The 16,911-nt window shown below is 40.7% G+C and overlaps 6 protein-coding genes across 6 annotated transcripts; 1 reads left to right on the top strand and 5 right to left on the bottom strand.

Annotated features, from left to right (window-relative positions):
* Nucleotides 1-2,687: 2,687 nt before the first annotated feature.
* HO173_000691 (uncharacterized protein) lies at nt 2,688-3,780 on the bottom strand (the record flags this gene model as incomplete). Its single annotated transcript, XM_037302640.1, has 2 exons — nt 2,688-3,450; nt 3,740-3,780. 2 exons carry the CDS (start codon nt 3,778-3,780, stop codon nt 2,688-2,690), a joined length of 804 nt encoding a protein of 267 aa, XP_037170147.1.
* A 155-nt stretch (nt 3,781-3,935) lies between these two features.
* Nucleotides 3,936-4,223, bottom strand: HO173_000690 (uncharacterized protein; the record flags this gene model as incomplete). Its single annotated transcript, XM_037302639.1, has 1 exon — nt 3,936-4,223. The coding sequence occupies one exon, from the start codon at nt 4,221-4,223 to the stop codon at nt 3,936-3,938; it is 288 nt and encodes a 95-aa protein (XP_037170146.1).
* Nucleotides 4,224-4,559: 336 nt separating this feature from the next.
* Nucleotides 4,560-5,014, bottom strand: HO173_000689 (uncharacterized protein; the record flags this gene model as incomplete). The annotated part of the gene is made up of 2 exons (XM_037302638.1): nt 4,560-4,719; nt 4,875-5,014. The coding sequence occupies 2 exons, from the start codon at nt 5,012-5,014 to the stop codon at nt 4,560-4,562; spliced, it is 300 nt and encodes a 99-aa protein (XP_037170145.1).
* Nucleotides 5,015-6,744: 1,730 nt separating this feature from the next.
* HO173_000688 (uncharacterized protein) lies at nt 6,745-6,933 on the bottom strand (the record flags this gene model as incomplete). Its single annotated transcript, XM_037302637.1, has 1 exon — nt 6,745-6,933. The coding sequence occupies one exon, from the start codon at nt 6,931-6,933 to the stop codon at nt 6,745-6,747; it is 189 nt and encodes a 62-aa protein (XP_037170144.1).
* Nucleotides 6,934-7,147: 214 nt separating this feature from the next.
* On the top strand, nt 7,148-8,133 carry HO173_000687 (uncharacterized protein; the record flags this gene model as incomplete). Its single annotated transcript, XM_037302636.1, has 3 exons — nt 7,148-7,491; nt 7,562-7,635; nt 7,721-8,133. The coding sequence occupies 3 exons, from the start codon at nt 7,148-7,150 to the stop codon at nt 8,131-8,133; spliced, it is 831 nt and encodes a 276-aa protein (XP_037170143.1).
* A 2,723-nt stretch (nt 8,134-10,856) lies between these two features.
* On the bottom strand, nt 10,857-11,409 carry HO173_000686 (uncharacterized protein; the record flags this gene model as incomplete). The annotated part of the gene is made up of 2 exons (XM_037302635.1): nt 10,857-11,164; nt 11,244-11,409. 2 exons carry the CDS (start codon nt 11,407-11,409, stop codon nt 10,857-10,859), a joined length of 474 nt encoding a protein of 157 aa, XP_037170142.1.
* Nucleotides 11,410-16,911: the final 5,502 nt, after the last annotated feature.

The following is a 16,911-nucleotide window of genomic DNA, read 5'->3' as shown; positions in this document are numbered from 1 at the left end:
CAGGGCTTGATGCCAGGGCCCGCTCGGGAAGGCTAGTTACTTAGCTTGTTCGAGAATGCTTGGCATTTCGGCACCCTGCCCCCCTCGTCGTCGAAATGCCTCATCAGCCTCAGGCGTTGCCCTGCGATACAATTCTTGTCAAGCACAAAGTCAACACCAAACTTTAACATATTCAATCAGTCGAACTTCGTATTCACCTTTCAACCTATCTCCCTCTCTTTACACACTAAATCAAATCGAGCTTGAAGCAGCATCATTTTTCTCAACACATTTTCCAGTGCGCGCTAAGACAAATTGAGGTTTTCAGCATGGCAAAGTTTGAAAGTCGCGTTAACACATTTTGCTCGGAGCGTCATGTCAGCAAGATCATCAATTAAACCTCCAACGTTTCTTCAACACATTACTCTTCAATTTACATCGATCGTAAGATGGAGACTTCGACACTGCTGACTTTGGGCTCTGTCTTGTTTCTCAACACATTCTCTCGTACAAAAGATGGTCGAGCCGGGTGAGGGGGAAGCTGAGCCAGATTGTGTGAGCCTGCAAAAATCGGCATTTCTTCCTTCAACCCATTCTCAGTCAACCTCTTCAAGCGCGAACTCAAAATGCATAGGGAATCACACACGCATAATTGCAAGAGAATTAACAAAAGTCGTCGACAATTTCGAAGCTACCTGACCGTAAGTAAAGCATTGGAACAAGTGAGAGATAAAGGCGGCAGCCTTTATGACTTTCTTATCTGCCACTTCACGGGTAGTTGGTCAGCTCTTTGATGCTTTAACAAGGGGCTGTCATACCCCAAGCCGGGGAGCTTCGTTCGCTGTCCAAATAGTGCGATACTTTGCTCTTGCCTTCTTGGGAAACGACGTTCGTATCTCAGGGTTGGAATACCTGCCCACACAGGTGTGATCTTACGTAGTACATTTTCTGCTCATCTGTCAGCTGATGTTTGAGATCCGGTCAGAATGATCAAGAAGATATACTCCTGTGCCAACTCGGAATACGTTTCCCGGCACTGAGTACAAGCAGCAGCACTCTGGGCTCTGAGAGGATCTCGACGAGCTGAGGCAGAGGCGAAAAGCCTTTTCCTGGGAGCGAGACCTTGCCAGAGGACCGGAACGCTGTCAGCTGTTGAGTCTGAAGTCCAAACAGCAGTTGCACTCGCGGAAGCCAGATAAAACTCACTCAAAACACGGAGATCGAAGATGTAACTCCGTCTCTACACTTTTAGGGATTCTCACAATCTAGGTATCCCGAAGTCATGAGTCCTCTTAGAAGACGATATCTCTTCCCCGACTGAAGCCCGTCGAGTCGTGTTTCTCTCGCATCCGCAATCCTTCGCATACCTGTCTTTGTGTATCGTCTTCGATGACTTGTCGATAACTCAGCACGGTGGGTAAATTTCACGGTTTAGCTTTGGCGGATGAATTTTCCAACACGCCCGCTGGCATACTGGATTAAAAGACCGGATACAGGTTCGAAAGAGCTTGCCTCTGTTCTACTATATTCGTTGAGATTGTGGTAGTCTATGAGTCGGTAGGTTAGGCTTACCGGAAGCTTATAAGGGTTTTAACGATAAATACGAAAAGTCTCGAAAAGTATGAGAACCGCTTTGCTTTCGGTGAATAAACATGAATATTGCGAATCTAAGCTATATAAGTAGATCAGCGACGGGAAACATTGCTCTCCATTTAACTCCTCCGCAATTATCAAAAAGGATTAGTGAAAGACTTCAGAGTCATTTTCCATAGAATCACAACGCAATTCTCCTCCTTCTGTCGATAAGAAAACCTGAATAAACGACGCGAATTTGATGAGAGAAAGTAGGTTGCTCCGATTCGGCTGAGCATTCATCTGACTCTATAACACAAGAATGGCTCCTTGTCATCATTGCCACGGAAGCCGCACGATATCGATAGAGTGCACATGGTGTGGTGGCCAAGGCGGCGCAGACATCATGATCGTTTGCAACTCCTGTAACGGGCAAGGCCGACAGCAGGACCGCAGCGACGCGGCGATTGAGTGCCCAAGGTGCCGCGGAGCGCGGCTGGTAGCATTATTCATACCGTGTCGCTATTGCGGTCAAGGGCAAGGCTTCATACGTACACCTTGCCAGTATTGCAGGTGACCCGCTTGGAATGCGGGACCCCGTACACTTGGCTCTCAAGAGGCGAGCTGGGTCTGATAGACCTAGGTTGGGGAAGCTCGCACGCAGAAGAGCGAGGGATGACATGTCCTACTGCGAGCATTTCCGTCGCGAATCTTTAGGCCACTGAATTATAACAGATAGATTGTTCGCACCTGAAGAAATTTCGTTAGCTGTTTGTCTATATATGAGGACGCATTACAGGTCGTTTCTCAGATGGCCTCCTGCGGGTCGAACTAAGGATGACAGCAATCAACGCTCGAATACGACTGAGTGGAACGTTCGTATTGGCCATCTTCTCCCGTTTGCAGTATGGGAGCTTGTCATAGACGACGTTCCGTCCAATACTGTCAGCAGTTTCCCCACCGCTAGTTTCTCTATGACAAAACACTTCTTTCATGTGGGGAGGAGGGTAATGGCAAAGGCTTTTCTACACCTGGACGTTTTCGGGTTTAGACATTAAGGGTCCTCGTGTGAATAGACCGCATCCGGAGGTTCAACCGCTTGGCAACGACATTCAAACCATCGCGCCCGTTGACACTCACACGTCTGAATGCCACAGAGTATCGTCGATGGTGGAAAGACAAATCTCCGAATGTCGCTCCCATCGCTGAACAAGCGCCATTTCTATAACCCCAGTCTTTGCGACGAGCGATCGGCTCAATTCGTTCAGAAAGATCCTATCGCGCAACTCCCACCCTATCCCAGTCTCCCAACTCCATCCCACCTCCCCATCAGAGCCCCCCCCGCCCCCCTCCCCAAACATCAACCACCCCCCAATGATCCTGCCACTCCTTCTCCTCCTCCCTCTCTTCGCAACCCCCAGCACCACCAAAGTCCTCTTCAACCCGCGCATCCCCTGCAAAGGGAAGACACTCGCATCCAAAACCCTCAAACGCCTCGTTCCATGCACCGCCATCCTCTCACTTACCACTGAACCCTCCTCCCTCGGTCCCATAGCGCAGGTACCGATCGGGTGATACTCACTGCTGAAACTGTTCCTCACAAAAGCCTCCACATTCTGCTCGTCAAGCTCATGGAAGCCTGGCTGGACGACATGACCACCTTCCTTAAGATGCGTCGGTAGTGGTGCCGTGCCAGCGACTTGCTGTAAATGCAACATAGCTTGTGAGATGACGATGAGGTCGAGAGGGTGGGAGGGATAGTTTGGATCGATGGACGGGTAGACGGTGGGATCTGCAGATACGATATGTACACTACCACGAGGAAATGGAGTTTTAAGGACTGTGAGCGTGGAGAAGTGGTTGCCAGGATAGAGGACAAGGTCCGGGCTGAAGAGGAGACTGGCATTGTCAGCGTGCTCGGGGGTTGTACCGGATGGAAGACAGACTTCTGGCAAGCCTGCTTCGTTGGTGTCGAGGAGCATTAGCAGGATGAGCGCATCTTTCTTTGGTTGGCCTGAGATTTTGCTCCGAGATGGTGCGTGGAGAAGAGACTGTGGGATGGGTCCTTAGGATGATATAAGTCATCTTGTCTGAACATTTCTGTAGGCTTGTTTATTGACGTTGGGGCAGAAAATGGTGTGACGGATCTTTGTTCAAAGCGACAAGAATCTGACTGAAAGAGACGTACGCATTGCATGTACCTGACGCGAAGGGACCAGTTCGGTTCATAGCAGACCCCGCACGGGCATCTGCAACAAAGGTCTCGTTAGGTAGCGATTCAAACCTGACTTCTCCTAGAGCAGCTTCGAATGCCAAGGAAAGGAGGATGTGATCCTGAAAATTCTCACCCTTTTCGGACTCTCATATAGCACACTTGAACTGCCCTATGATTCGAGCAAGGACGCATTCCCTACTCCAGAAAGCTCAAGGAGATGAGTTGCTTGGAATGTTCCCGCGAAAAGGATAATTTCGCGTTGTGCCGAAGCAGTCGAAGTGTCGCCGCAAACAGTGAAATTGACGCTGGTGGCTACCAAAGGCGTTGTAGAAGCAGCGAAGATGACTTTGGTGGCGAAGGCACCGGTAAGTACCTTCAGGTATGGTCTTGCAGCGGTGGGTTTGCAGTATGCGTTACTGGCACAATTTCGGGTAGCATTGGTTTTATCAATAGTCATCAATGTCGTGTAAGCGCCAATTGCAATTCCTTCTTTCGCATCACCGGTAGAGTAGGACCCAGGCCCAGGCTCTTATACGTGGGCTCCCAAGCTTTGTAGAAATTCCCGTAAAAAGGTGAAAAGATGTCTTGGACCGGGCTATTTTTACCATGCAGATACGATCCGATGAAGGTGGTGTCGACCTGTTCCGATACACTAATGGGTGGAGCATTGTAGTTCTTCCATTTGAGGAAGTATGGGAAGAGTTCCTTCCAAGACCGCCCACGATTGCCAAGTTGGCCCCAGTCGTCGATGTCTTATTGAGACGTGTGGGTCCAAGAATTAAAATTGATGGCGCTAGATCCTCCAAGCTGACTCTTGACGCGGATGGTTAATAACGCGATTGTTGCCGTTAGTCTGGGGCACTGTGTCGAAGATCCAGTTATACTCCGGGTTGTCCCACATGGTGGGCGTGAATCCAGGAGTGAGGATATTGGGATCATCAGTTCGGTCGAGGCTGTGCGCATTTTGAGATCAGCGTAGCTTCTTCAAGGTAGGTAGATGAGTTGCAAGACAGGTCTCGAGAGTTGACACCTCGATTAATTCCCGAAACATGTTTTACGACTCAACCTCAAGACCAAAAATGAATGGTCATTCTTTAAATATACGAACCCGACCTCAAAAACGCCGACAGTAATATCTGGATCCTCCGTCAGCCGCGCTGCCCGCATGAGGCCTGCAGTGCCACCTCGGGCAATCAAGTAGTCGAAATGAGTAGCTGGGGAAGAAAATGGGTCAATATGAGTAGCCATGTTTCTCTAAAGCTATTATGATGCTGAGGAAACGGCCGTTGCTTCTTTCGCCTTGTCCAGGTGCACACTTCGATATGCGGCACCGATAGTGCTTCCCTGAATGCATACATGGACTGCTGAGATGCGAAGCTCGTACAGCCGGAAGCAGAGAGTGCGAAGCGAATGGGCACCGTGGGGCTTACCCACACCCTAACAAGTGTTTCCCCGGCATGTCAGCCACCGCTGCGTGGGTTTACCGCTAGCCATCAGCAAATCAACGAAAGTCTTTAGTGACAAACGACAATATCTTATCTGTGAAGTGGACCTGGTCCACAATCTAAAACCTGAGAGGGCATCAATTGCCGCAGGGATGTTATAGAAACCAAAGTGAACAGTAAGCAGCCTGCAGGTCAGCCACATGTGGGATAATCAGGGTTAGCTCGGCTTGAGTCTCGCTGCAGAGACGCCGTGCATGCCCCGCATGCCAAGGTGGGCAATTGCCATCCATGAACTAAAGCCTGCATGATTTGCACTCTTTGATTGTAATCGGATTTGTATGCATCACTGGACCTGCCTGAACTTAGTCATTGAAATTCTCTCTTGTGCCCCGCCTTCATATGAGCTCCTAGATGTTGAGAGGGAAATTGTTCCTCGACCTTGCCCCAGCCGCCTTGGGAACTCGCTGCACAGGGGTTAAAGAGGCTGCATTGAGCACTCCAACAGGGATATCCGGAGACCGTGGACGCATGATTCAACTTGCTATCCATCAGAATCGGAGGCTGTTTGTATTTGTTGACGCCCAAGCTAGTGGGTCCTTCGAAAGATTCCAGGGCCAAGGATGATGTTTTTGGGAGCGAACTCGAATGCCACCAGGCATTGCTGGTGGTCCAACAGCCTTACGGAGGTCTGCACCAAAAGTCCTGGCAACGCTAGTACCAGCCTTAGCCCTACTCTCGGAAGACAGCCCGGTAGTAAGGGACCCCCTAGAATATATCCTGGGAGCGCATGAACTGGACTTGAGGGATCTTTGCATATTGCCCGGGTGCAGTTCCGAAATACTACTAAGCGCACCCCTTTTAGGTGGGGCGTTACCCGAGATCTTGGCGCAGGAGCCTTGGCATCCGGGACTACCTTATTTTAGACGACATAAGCCTCGCAGAGAACTACGGGACGCACTTGGTGCGCTCAGACCCACCGTCTATGCAAAAGCCTTTGTCATTGTGCAGCAAACCGCTGTGCCTCGACGGAAAAAGCATAGGGTTCTTAATGGGGACTTTTCGACTACGCCCATACTCAAAAGATGTCAAGCCGGATCATGATTATGGATCACAAATGGCATGAAAGATTGTAAAAGCCGAGGACTGTTAACCTAAGCAAAGCTTAGCAGTATGCTTCGCCTTCTATCGAAGAACTGGTGCCAGTAAATACTCCACTGTTTGTGCGTGCTCAGCCCATTCGATTAAAGGAGCGGTGAGGCAGGAATACCCTGCCCCTTATTCAGCGTTCTTCATCCAAAACGCCAACAATGCCCATATTGCACGCAACAAATCCTCCTTGTATCGTGCGTCTAAGAAAGGCACACCAAAAACATGATCGTAATTCTGGTCCGGTCGAATGCAAACCTACGGCGAAGGATTCCGCCCTCTGATTTGTCGTGTCCACGAAAGAATCAGGTGCGGTTTTTTAGAACGCCGGATCTATAATAGGGTGACCTCCCTTCCCTGAGTTTTCCTCGCAGCTCATCGTTCGCCTCATCCACTCCTTTCGTTTCTCAAACCAGGTGCTAGTATGGCCGTATCGCCAGAACCGTCTCGTGGACCGGGGCTCGCTGCACTCTGTATTGTTATGATGGTATTGTCTAGCTTAGCAGTGATTCTTCGTATTTGGTCCCGATTGACGTCAAAGAAGCAGAGATTCTGGTGGGATGATTGGTGTGCCATTATGAGTTTAGTATGTGTTTAGACAATGCATTTTGTTGAACCAAACAAATCACTAACTGATCTGGAGCCGTTGGTGCTTGCAACGCTATCGACGATACTCTTATTAGTCCCTACCGGTCTTGGCCGTCATAAAAGCCAATTTGACTCAGAGAAGCTTTCCTTAGCCCTCAAATACAGTTACGTACACGAACTCCTCTACCAACCTGCAATCACAATGCCCAAATACTCGGCGCTTCTATTCTACGTCCGAGTCTTCGAAATCAAATGGGACTCGCGCCTCTTCCGGACGAACATATTGGTCTGCGTAGGCCTCGTCACCGTGTGGTTCCTCTTCTCGCTTCTGTTTGATGTCTTCCAATGCACTCCAATACGGAAAGTGTGGATTCCACTGATCCCAGGACACTGCATCAATACCTCCCATTGGTTTCTGGGGCTTGCAACAGTTAGTGTGATCGTAGATTTTTACATTATGCTTCTGCCCCTACCAATACTGTGGAGCCTGCACGCGGGGCGCAAGCGCAAAATGATATTGACGGGGTTCTTCTTTTGCGCTTATTGGTAAGTAATCTCGCGTGGAAACGATAACAAATTACTCCGGTAGCATTTACTGATTTATAAAACTCCACAGCGTGATCACTTGTTCGCTCGGCCGCGTGGTAGCCATCTTGCAGCTCAACAAGAAATCTGACGGAGACTTGTTATGTACGTATTGAGCAAAGAAACGAATTCGCTGCGATGCAGAGGCGTTACTGGTAACCAGTGCGTGCTAACCGGGCACACGATTCAGGGAACATCAGTACCTTCTTCTATTGGACAGTGGCCGAACTAGCCATCTCGATCGTGAGCATCTGCCTCCCAAATATGACTCAGCTACTCCGCCGCGCGCATCAACACGGAGTCTCAGCATTGTTCACGCGTCGGGAATATCCAGCTGGTACGGGGAGCTGTTCGAAAAAGGGGCTGGCGGGCTTTGCGTTGCTTCAAGGGAACAAGGGAGGGTTTCAATGTGTCGTCGGCAACGATGATACTACGTTACCCACTAATAATGATCCATTGATCGACAAGGAGGACCAAAGCGGTCTGTATAGGGCGAGTGCATCTGCGCAACAGTCTGAGGAGGGGGCGATTACTGCTTTGGGTCAGGTACGCCTGCGGCACGACATAGACGTGAGAGAGAATGGAGGGTGGGCCATGGTTTGACCTGGGGTGTCCACGATTTTTGCGAATGTTCCCAATACCGAATTTCATAGCACCCAACCATCGAAATCGGACTCCGGGGAATTCATTGGGATGGATCCGTGTAAATACAGTCTACCTGGGCTATAACGATATATCGTTTCATGGAGACAGTATCGTTACAACCAAATTATCGTTAAGCCTAGATTTGCACTAATTACTACTGAAATACGCCTAAATCGATGCCTGCTTTTACGCAGAAGCCTTACGAGCCTTAATCTCTCTCTTATATCAATTCAGACGTGTGATTAATACATTATCGCCGTTATTTTATTATTCCTTATATAATTATAAACGTTTTAATAGCTTTAGAGCCTCTAAATCCTTCTTTAAAAACTAGATTTAAAGCGTCTATATCTTACGCTTACTATCTAATCTAGTTATATTATATAAATAAGTAAAGGCCTATGAATTAAATTCATAATCTTTTTTTAATCAGGGCTATCGAGTAAATAGGTGAGCGAACTTTGGTGAGCGGGCTGTCCGGCTGTCGAGCGAACTTTGGTGAGCGATATTTGAATTCCTTGCGCTTTAATAATTATAAGACTAAATTTAGAAATTATTTTTTTATCTGAAAGCCCATAATTCGTTCTATAATTTAAAAAAATAATCTCAAAATTTTAATAGAAAACAAAAAAGTTATTTTAAAATCAAGTAATGTGTACCTGTTTTTTGGTCAGGCTGTCCGGCTACATTTTTTTGATGGTTGCGGACGCTAATTTATTTACTCGCGATAACTCAGCCAATCTAACCAAAGAGCGTAGTAACCCTGAATTTATGATTGGCTGCACATATAAATCAAGGTTTTCAAGCTCAGCCCTACCTTATTCTTTTATATATACTAATATATCTCGTTATTTAGCGTTAGTAACTATCTAATATCATTTTTAAGTAGAATTAAGCGGTGAAAAGAAGATAGATATCTTGAAATTACTGGAATTCTATTTTAATAGCGACGACGATAGCGAGGATATATTGTTTAGGGCTATTGAATATAATGATATTACTGAATTTATTAGATAAATGCTAACGATATCGTAGTAGACAAGTTATCGTTATTCTCTATCAAAAATAATTATTGCATAACTGTGCAATCGTTACAATCAGAATATCGTTATGTAGCGAATCGTTATAGCCCAGGTGGACTGTACGAACGATCATGTCCGAGGATTGATTCTCTTGCTCTAGGACTTCTCGCTAAATCAGGAACGGCTGTTGCAGTCGACCGCTGACCAGGGAAGCTACTGCTCAATTGACTCCAAAGAACTTGCCAACAAAGCTGTAGCGTTGGTGAATTGTGAGAGCAGAGACGAGCGACGAAGGATATGCGTTCCCGAAGCCCGGCTGGATTTTGAATCGAAGGTTCTTTCATTCTTGAGATACATAAGCAAGACTCGCCCCTAACACGGTACCTCAAGTCTAATGTTCTCAAGAATAACAAGCTCACAAATTTCGATGGTGCGTTCTACTAGTAAGGTGCTAGAACAGGATACCAATGTAGATAGGGATGTGGATTTGTCATATGACACGTGACGTCAGTTTAGACCTTCTCGGTAATATGACAGTCATATGTATTCAAATGACCGCACTGCAAAGAGCTTGTAGTAAGGTGAAGCGTGGGATTCGAAGGGTATGGTGGAATTCAGAGATATTCAGGGCTGAAACTGAGTATCACTAGTGGTATCTTATTGAGCTAAGAATAGATAACGCCAAGCTTCTATCTACTATGCCTATCTTTGGTTAGCCTTATCATCTTTACGGTTAGACACCTACGGTATACGGTTAGCGCCGTCATTTGTCAGGTCAGACGGCCTGTCACCGTATGACCGTCACATGACTGTCATAGGGGTCAAATGTCAGTCATTACGCATCCCTAACCAAATGTAGACACAAAGTTAAGGAATTCATCCGCAGGTAAGCGTACCAAGACGCCAAGATCATTTGTCAGCAGAGTTCACGCTAAATTTAGATTCCGTTTACCAAACCTCAGGTCCTCTCAGCCTTCTCATCAAGACATCTGCACCCAGATAACACTCCAGCCAACATAGCAGAAGGGACTTCTTGTACTATCCCTGGGTCATAGGCATTTAAGATGCAGAGCAACGATTGAAGAACATCCCGGAAACGTTTGTCAGGCCGTGGCCTGAGCCGCCTGCATTGATGGCAACAGCGCATCACAGCCCGTCGTCATTGGACAATCAAGACATGGCAAAAAAAGTTGGTATCGGATCATTGCTAACGGTGCACATCAGAACCTGCAAACACTTCCGGGATGTCCGCCAAGCCCTCATCTGTTTGATCGCACTTGTCTCACAGGCCCAACAACGATGCATTCCATGCCAAGGTCACTTTGAATTGAAAAGTAGAACAGCAGAAGTGTGAATTCTATATTCGGACCATCATAAAAGCCGCGGTTTGCAAAAGGAATCCAAAAAGACTATCTATGGCACATATTAAGTGACGGGAACTGGGAAAAACTTTTGCGAGACACTCCTATCTAGGCAACCACAAAGAGTGTCCATCCTCGTCCGGCCCATATCGCTGTACATCTTTACCACCCAGCCACCATCGCGCCATCATGAAGCAATAGTTTAAGAAAAAGAGCGAGTTTCTGCGCCAGCAACCCATATCCGACGACAGCCATTGACTCTACCCAAGGCATGTACAGAGTCTTGCCAAAGCTCCAGCTATCCAGTCAGCCCCACAGCAGCGTCCATGCCTTCTTCAGTATGGGGGTCTTCATTGTGGACACCGACGTCTTGTTCCGGCATCACATAGGCGGGAGCGGAGAGCCTTGAGACCTCCATGCCTTCATTTTGTGCTCGGGAATTGACCCGAGATCTTTCTGCATGATTCCGTGGATCGTAGCTGGGCTGTGGAGGACGAACTCCAAGCGTAAGGTTGGCCTCAAGGTCAGGGTCAGAGCCCACGGCGCCAGGCACCATGACCGGAGCGTTTGATATGATATCTTCAAGGTCAATACCATCTGCGACAACTATGCAGGAAGATGTCAGCTATTGGGTTTTTACACCTCTTGTGCGTTGCTCAAAAGTCGGAAGGGAAGGAAAGCCCACCAGCTGCAATGGACGCAGAGCGTGTGCCCCAGATTGAAGGTACCAGATTATACAAGGTTCTGATCAGGAAGCCCAATGCAAAAATGATGAATATGCGGGTGACTGCGATGACATAGACGTTGTTGTTCCAGTCTGATTGCTGGGGAACCGGCAGAGCTGGCATCATGCCCGTTCCTTTAAAAAATTCTGGTGGCTGGCAGGAGTTGTACTATATGAATATGTTAGATATGACTTCGTCGGCAATTGATCCACGGCAAAATGGATCAAATATGAGTGGTCTTGACTTGCGATATCTGTGGTTCGTGAGGTGTAGGATGGCAGACAAGTCATAGAACCAAGATGCAATATGCAACCAGGATCCAATTCCTTCCCACCGATTTCCTGAAAATCACTGCATTTGAGAATGAGAGAGACTGCCAAGACCACTGCCACAATAATCACGAATCAAGCATGCCTATCTCCCGTCCCCCATCTTAGCGCTCCCGCAGGTACCAAGATCGGTTGTCATGACCACCGTGCCCAGTCTCAGCTTTTGTCTCCCAAAGGACGTGGAAGAAAATTTCTAGTATAAAGTATGCTCCGCTTATATGTTTCTTCGTTTTTGTCGGCGAAATTTCTCCTTCATATTGCATTGCTACCTCGTCACTGATCGTCATTGAAAGATATATACAAAGGACCTTAGTTTGGCCATATGTGGGTTTCACTGATTAGATAAATACCCGTGAGGCGCTACTCCTCTTGGAGATTGCGGATTTTTGCCTATTATTGCCTGCTTTTTCCTCGCACAAGAATGCTAAGAATGCTACACCAATCACTCCCGCTGATTGCCACCCATCGGTTATACAGCCCTCGCGAATGGTCCGATTGGTGGTTGGAATCGCGTCTTAGGCTCCCGCTGATTGCCACCCATCGGTTATACAGCCCTCAGCGAATGGTCCGATTGGTGGTTGGAATCGCGTCTTAGGCTTTTCCTGGGTCTGGCTCGCCCATCAGTGCGCCAAATCTCCATCAACCACTACAAAGGCACTCGCCCGACACGTATTGAGAAGCTGCACTTGCCAGGAACAGGACAGGTCCCTTGAAATCCTCAGGTGTCCCCCATCTCCCGGCCGGGATCCTACAAATGGGCAGCACTAGGGACGTCAGATTTCATGAAAATACCTCAAGCATCGTCACAGTGATTTCAGTAATTTGTAGATTTAAAGCTCCGTATTGGAATCTTTGACCAAAGATGCCAAGACTTGCTCTGATTAGTAGAAAATACTTAGTAATCATGTCTCTTCTTACTTTATACTCTTGCCTCAGTCCCTCAGACCTGCCAAGATCGCTAAGCCCCTTCGGGTTAGCGCCTTCTGCTTACTACGGAATCTGAAGAAAGTACGTCTAAGGGCAAATCCTAATCTTACACGCAGATCCGGCTTATTTCTAATAAAATATAAGGAATCTTATATAATTTCGCATTTTTAACTTAAATACGAATTTTAACTACGTATTTTAAATATATTAAAATACGTTAATAAATTAACGCGTATCGCTGAGCATTTATAACATATACACACACACATATATAAATATATATACGCGTGCGCACACATAAGTAAATCATTAACTTTTCTCTATTCTTCTCCATTACTCTCTATTTTTCTCTATTCTTCTCTATTTATTCTTCTCTATTTCTTTTAAAAAAACTTACGCGTATTGCGGTAATTTAGCATTTTTTAATATTCTTAAAGCCCCTTCGATAATTACATATTTTTAAAATATAATATTTAACTTTTCGTTAGTTAATTATTATTTAATATATATATGAAAATATTATATAAGCTTAATATTAAGATTAAAATTTAATAATTAAGATTTTAATTCTAAGAATTAAATATTTAAAAATATTTAAATTATAAGTTAATTTATAATTTAAGTCTAAAAAAGACGATATCTAAATAGATAATTTATAAAAATAAATCTTAACGTAATAGCGATTTAAATTTTACGCTTTTTCTCTAAGTAAATAAGAAGACTTATTTCTATTAATTATACTCTTTTAAATAGTATTAATTAATAGTAATACTACTATTATATTATAGAATTTAACGATTCTTAAAGAGATTATTATAATTCTCGAGAAAAGTATTATAAGCGATTACGAAGTATACTAGTACTCTTAGTATAATATCTTACTCCTATTTAAAAATTAAAGTTAAAAATATATTAGTATATTTTAAAAATATATAGTTATCGAAGAGGCTCTTAACGTATAAATTCTTTAATATTCTTAGCATTTTAAAGCTAAATCAGCCTCGAGTATTAGCGTACTACAATCTACTTGATTTTTTACGTTAAATATATACTTCGAAGACTTATATATATATACGAATCTTCTAATAAAAGAAATCTCGAGTTAATTAATTATAGTTATTATCGCGTAATACTCGAAATTTAATATTAATTCTACGAATTTTTTAAATACCTATATTAACGTCGCTGGATTCTTAAGAGATAATTTTAAAAAATAGCGTATTCGATAGAGAAGATATGAAACTATTACTTCGTATTAAGAAATAAATTATTATAATAGAAAATTAAATTATAATTACGTCGCGTAAGTAGATATTAATACTTAAAAAATATAACTTAAAAATTTATATGAGGCGTACGCGAAAATAACGCGGATTTAATAAGATTACGAAGTTTTATACTTAAATCTATCGTCGTTTAGCTACGAAGTTAATAGACTAATTCGAAGAGACTTAGCGATCTTAATAGATCTAAGAAACTAAGATAATAATACTTCTTATAAGAGTATAGTTTACTAGCGGTTAGCTAGCGAATATAGACTATAAAAGATATAATATCGTTATAGAGTTTAATAATATATTTGATAGTAGAACTAATCTCTAAGAAATATTAAAACTTCGAGATATACGAAGTAGATCTATGTTCGCTAAGCCCTTAAGTATACGAGATATATTATTAAAATTAAACTCTAAAAGAAATCTTAATATAGAATATACGATATCGACGTCTTAATATAAGTAGCGCTAAGGCCTATAACGTATTAGACTTAATAATTATCTTCTCTTTTAGATCTTAATTCTTAGACGCCTAAGTAAAAATAAAATATTTATTAAAAAACCTTTAAATTCTAATAGGGAAATAAGAGAAAAGAGTTAATCTATTACGATATCGTTTTAATAATATAATAGAACTAATTATTATGCGCCGTAGGCGCGTTACTAATATATTATATAATAATATTAATACTATCTTCATAATATCGCTTTAATATAATATAAGTTATTAAGATTTATAGAATTTCATATCTAATATAATATAAGATCTTAGCGATATATATTACGATATAATATATCTATGAAATTATATTATAATATAATATATATATAAAATATTTTGATTAAGATTTCTATATTTAGAAGTAGCTATTCTAATTATTATTCTAGTTAATAACTACGCTAAATTAATAAGATATAGAATTAAATATGATTATATTTTATTACTTTATATATATAAAAGAAAGCGAGCTATATCTATTAATAATAAGAAAAGCTTATCTTTCTCTAATATTAGTCGCGCGAAATCCGCCGATACTTTATAATTAAAGCCGTCGACGATAATTTTATACGCCTATTATATATTTTCGATATCGCTATCTAATATAAAATTATATATATTATAATTATAGCCTTTTTATTAAATCGTTAATTTAGAAAAGTTAATATATTTCTTAATATTCTCTTAAAAGTATCGTAGCTTAATATAATAAGCTATATTTCTTTAAGCTATCTTCTCGCGATATATAAAAAAAAGATTAGATATAGAAAGTATATAAAAGTATATTTAATAATTCTAGAATAAATTAGCGATATCTATAATAATAATTAGAATTAAGAATTAGATATACTTAAATAAGAGATAGCTTTATATTACTTATATAATAGCGATAATAATAATTAAGATTAAAATATTAACTTAGATAACGTAGCTTTTATAGTAAACTTTTTATTATTATACGCTAGATTAATTATATATAAATAAAGATTTATAATTCTATCTTTTAGACGTAATTATATTTAATATTTTAAGATTTTTATAATAGCTCGATACTTATTAGTTAGCGCGTTAATATTATTATATCTAAACTATAATAGCGCTTATTATTAAATTCTATATTACGCTCTTAAATAGTTTAAAAAATAAAATCTACTTAATTATTAGCGCGTATAATAAAATTATTCTTAATACTTATATCTTATTTAGCTTCGATATTATTTATTTTCTTCTAATTCGAGCTTTTATCTTTATTTATATATATAATAATTCGCGCGATAAGCGAAACTTTAAACTTCTTCGTAATTACGCTCGCGTACTTTTCTTATATAATATTATTAAAATATAAGTTTACTAGAATAATAATTAGAACTAGAAATTATTTATCGCTTATCTATTATATCTTATCTAATTTATTTAAAAGCTTACTTCTATTATAATAACGATATATTAATATATTTAATTTTATACTTTTTAATAATTATAGCGTAATTAATAGCTAAGATATTAACTTTCTTTACTTTCTTAACTAGTTTCTTCTTAAATATAAATATATTTATTCGCTATCGCGATCTCTTAATATTTTTATTTTAATTAAGCTTATTCTTCGCTTTTTTATTTTAATTAAGAACTTAATTATCGTCTAATTAATCTATATTAAGACTCTTTAATATCGCTATTATTATTAATATTTAATATTTATTATAATAAATTATTAGACTTAATCTCTTCTACTTTAATTACTATAAAAAAATAAATTAATAAATATATATAAAAGAATTAAAGGGCTTATATAAATATCTATAAATATTAAGCTATTCTTAATTTTAATTAAAGCTTATTTTATTAAAAAATACGTTAATTCTAGTAAGTATCGATATTAGAAATAAAGAGAATATATATTACGCGCTATTTTAAGTATATTATTATAGAGTTTAATTTAAAGAATAATTATTTCTATAAAGATAGTAAGACTTAAAGATAAGAAAGTAAGAATAAAATATATGAAAATTTTAATAAGTTATAGTAGTTTAATGTTAGTTAAATTAGATAAAAATAATTACTTACTAGCTCGCTCTTTTAAATCTTTTATCTTTTAATCTATACGAATTATAATAATAATTATAATTATTATAGAAGTAGCTAAGATTATATTAGATAATAGCGCTTAATAAGCGTAATTCGCTTAAATTTAAATCTTTAAAATTAAAGAGAAAGTATTTTATTAATATCTAATTTAAGCTAGATAATTTAAAGTAATTTAAAAATTTAATATACGCGATAGATATCTAAGCTTTTCTTCCCCTCTTCTTTCTCTCTAAGACTTTCTTTTTTATATTAACTCTTCTTATTATTAGATTATCTTCTTTATATATTAAACTTCTATTTAAATAATCTAATATTATTATAATTATATTAAAAGTATAATATAGTTATTAAGTTATATATTTATTTTTTATCTTTTAATAACTTTAAGCTAATATATAGATAGATCGCGTAAAGAGCTTAATTTATATACGCTTAATCTATTATTAATAGCTCTTTAAAAAAGCTAATACTATTTTAGAGTACTAGATATAGCGTTAAAGTAAAGAATTTATTA

Source organism: Letharia columbiana (genome assembly GCF_014066305.1).
Source record: "Letharia columbiana isolate WasteWater2 chromosome Unknown Sc0000001_s0, whole genome shotgun sequence".
NCBI classification, from domain to species: domain Eukaryota; kingdom Fungi; phylum Ascomycota; class Lecanoromycetes; order Lecanorales; family Parmeliaceae; genus Letharia; species Letharia columbiana.
This window is presented reverse-complemented; position numbering and strand designations above follow the sequence as displayed.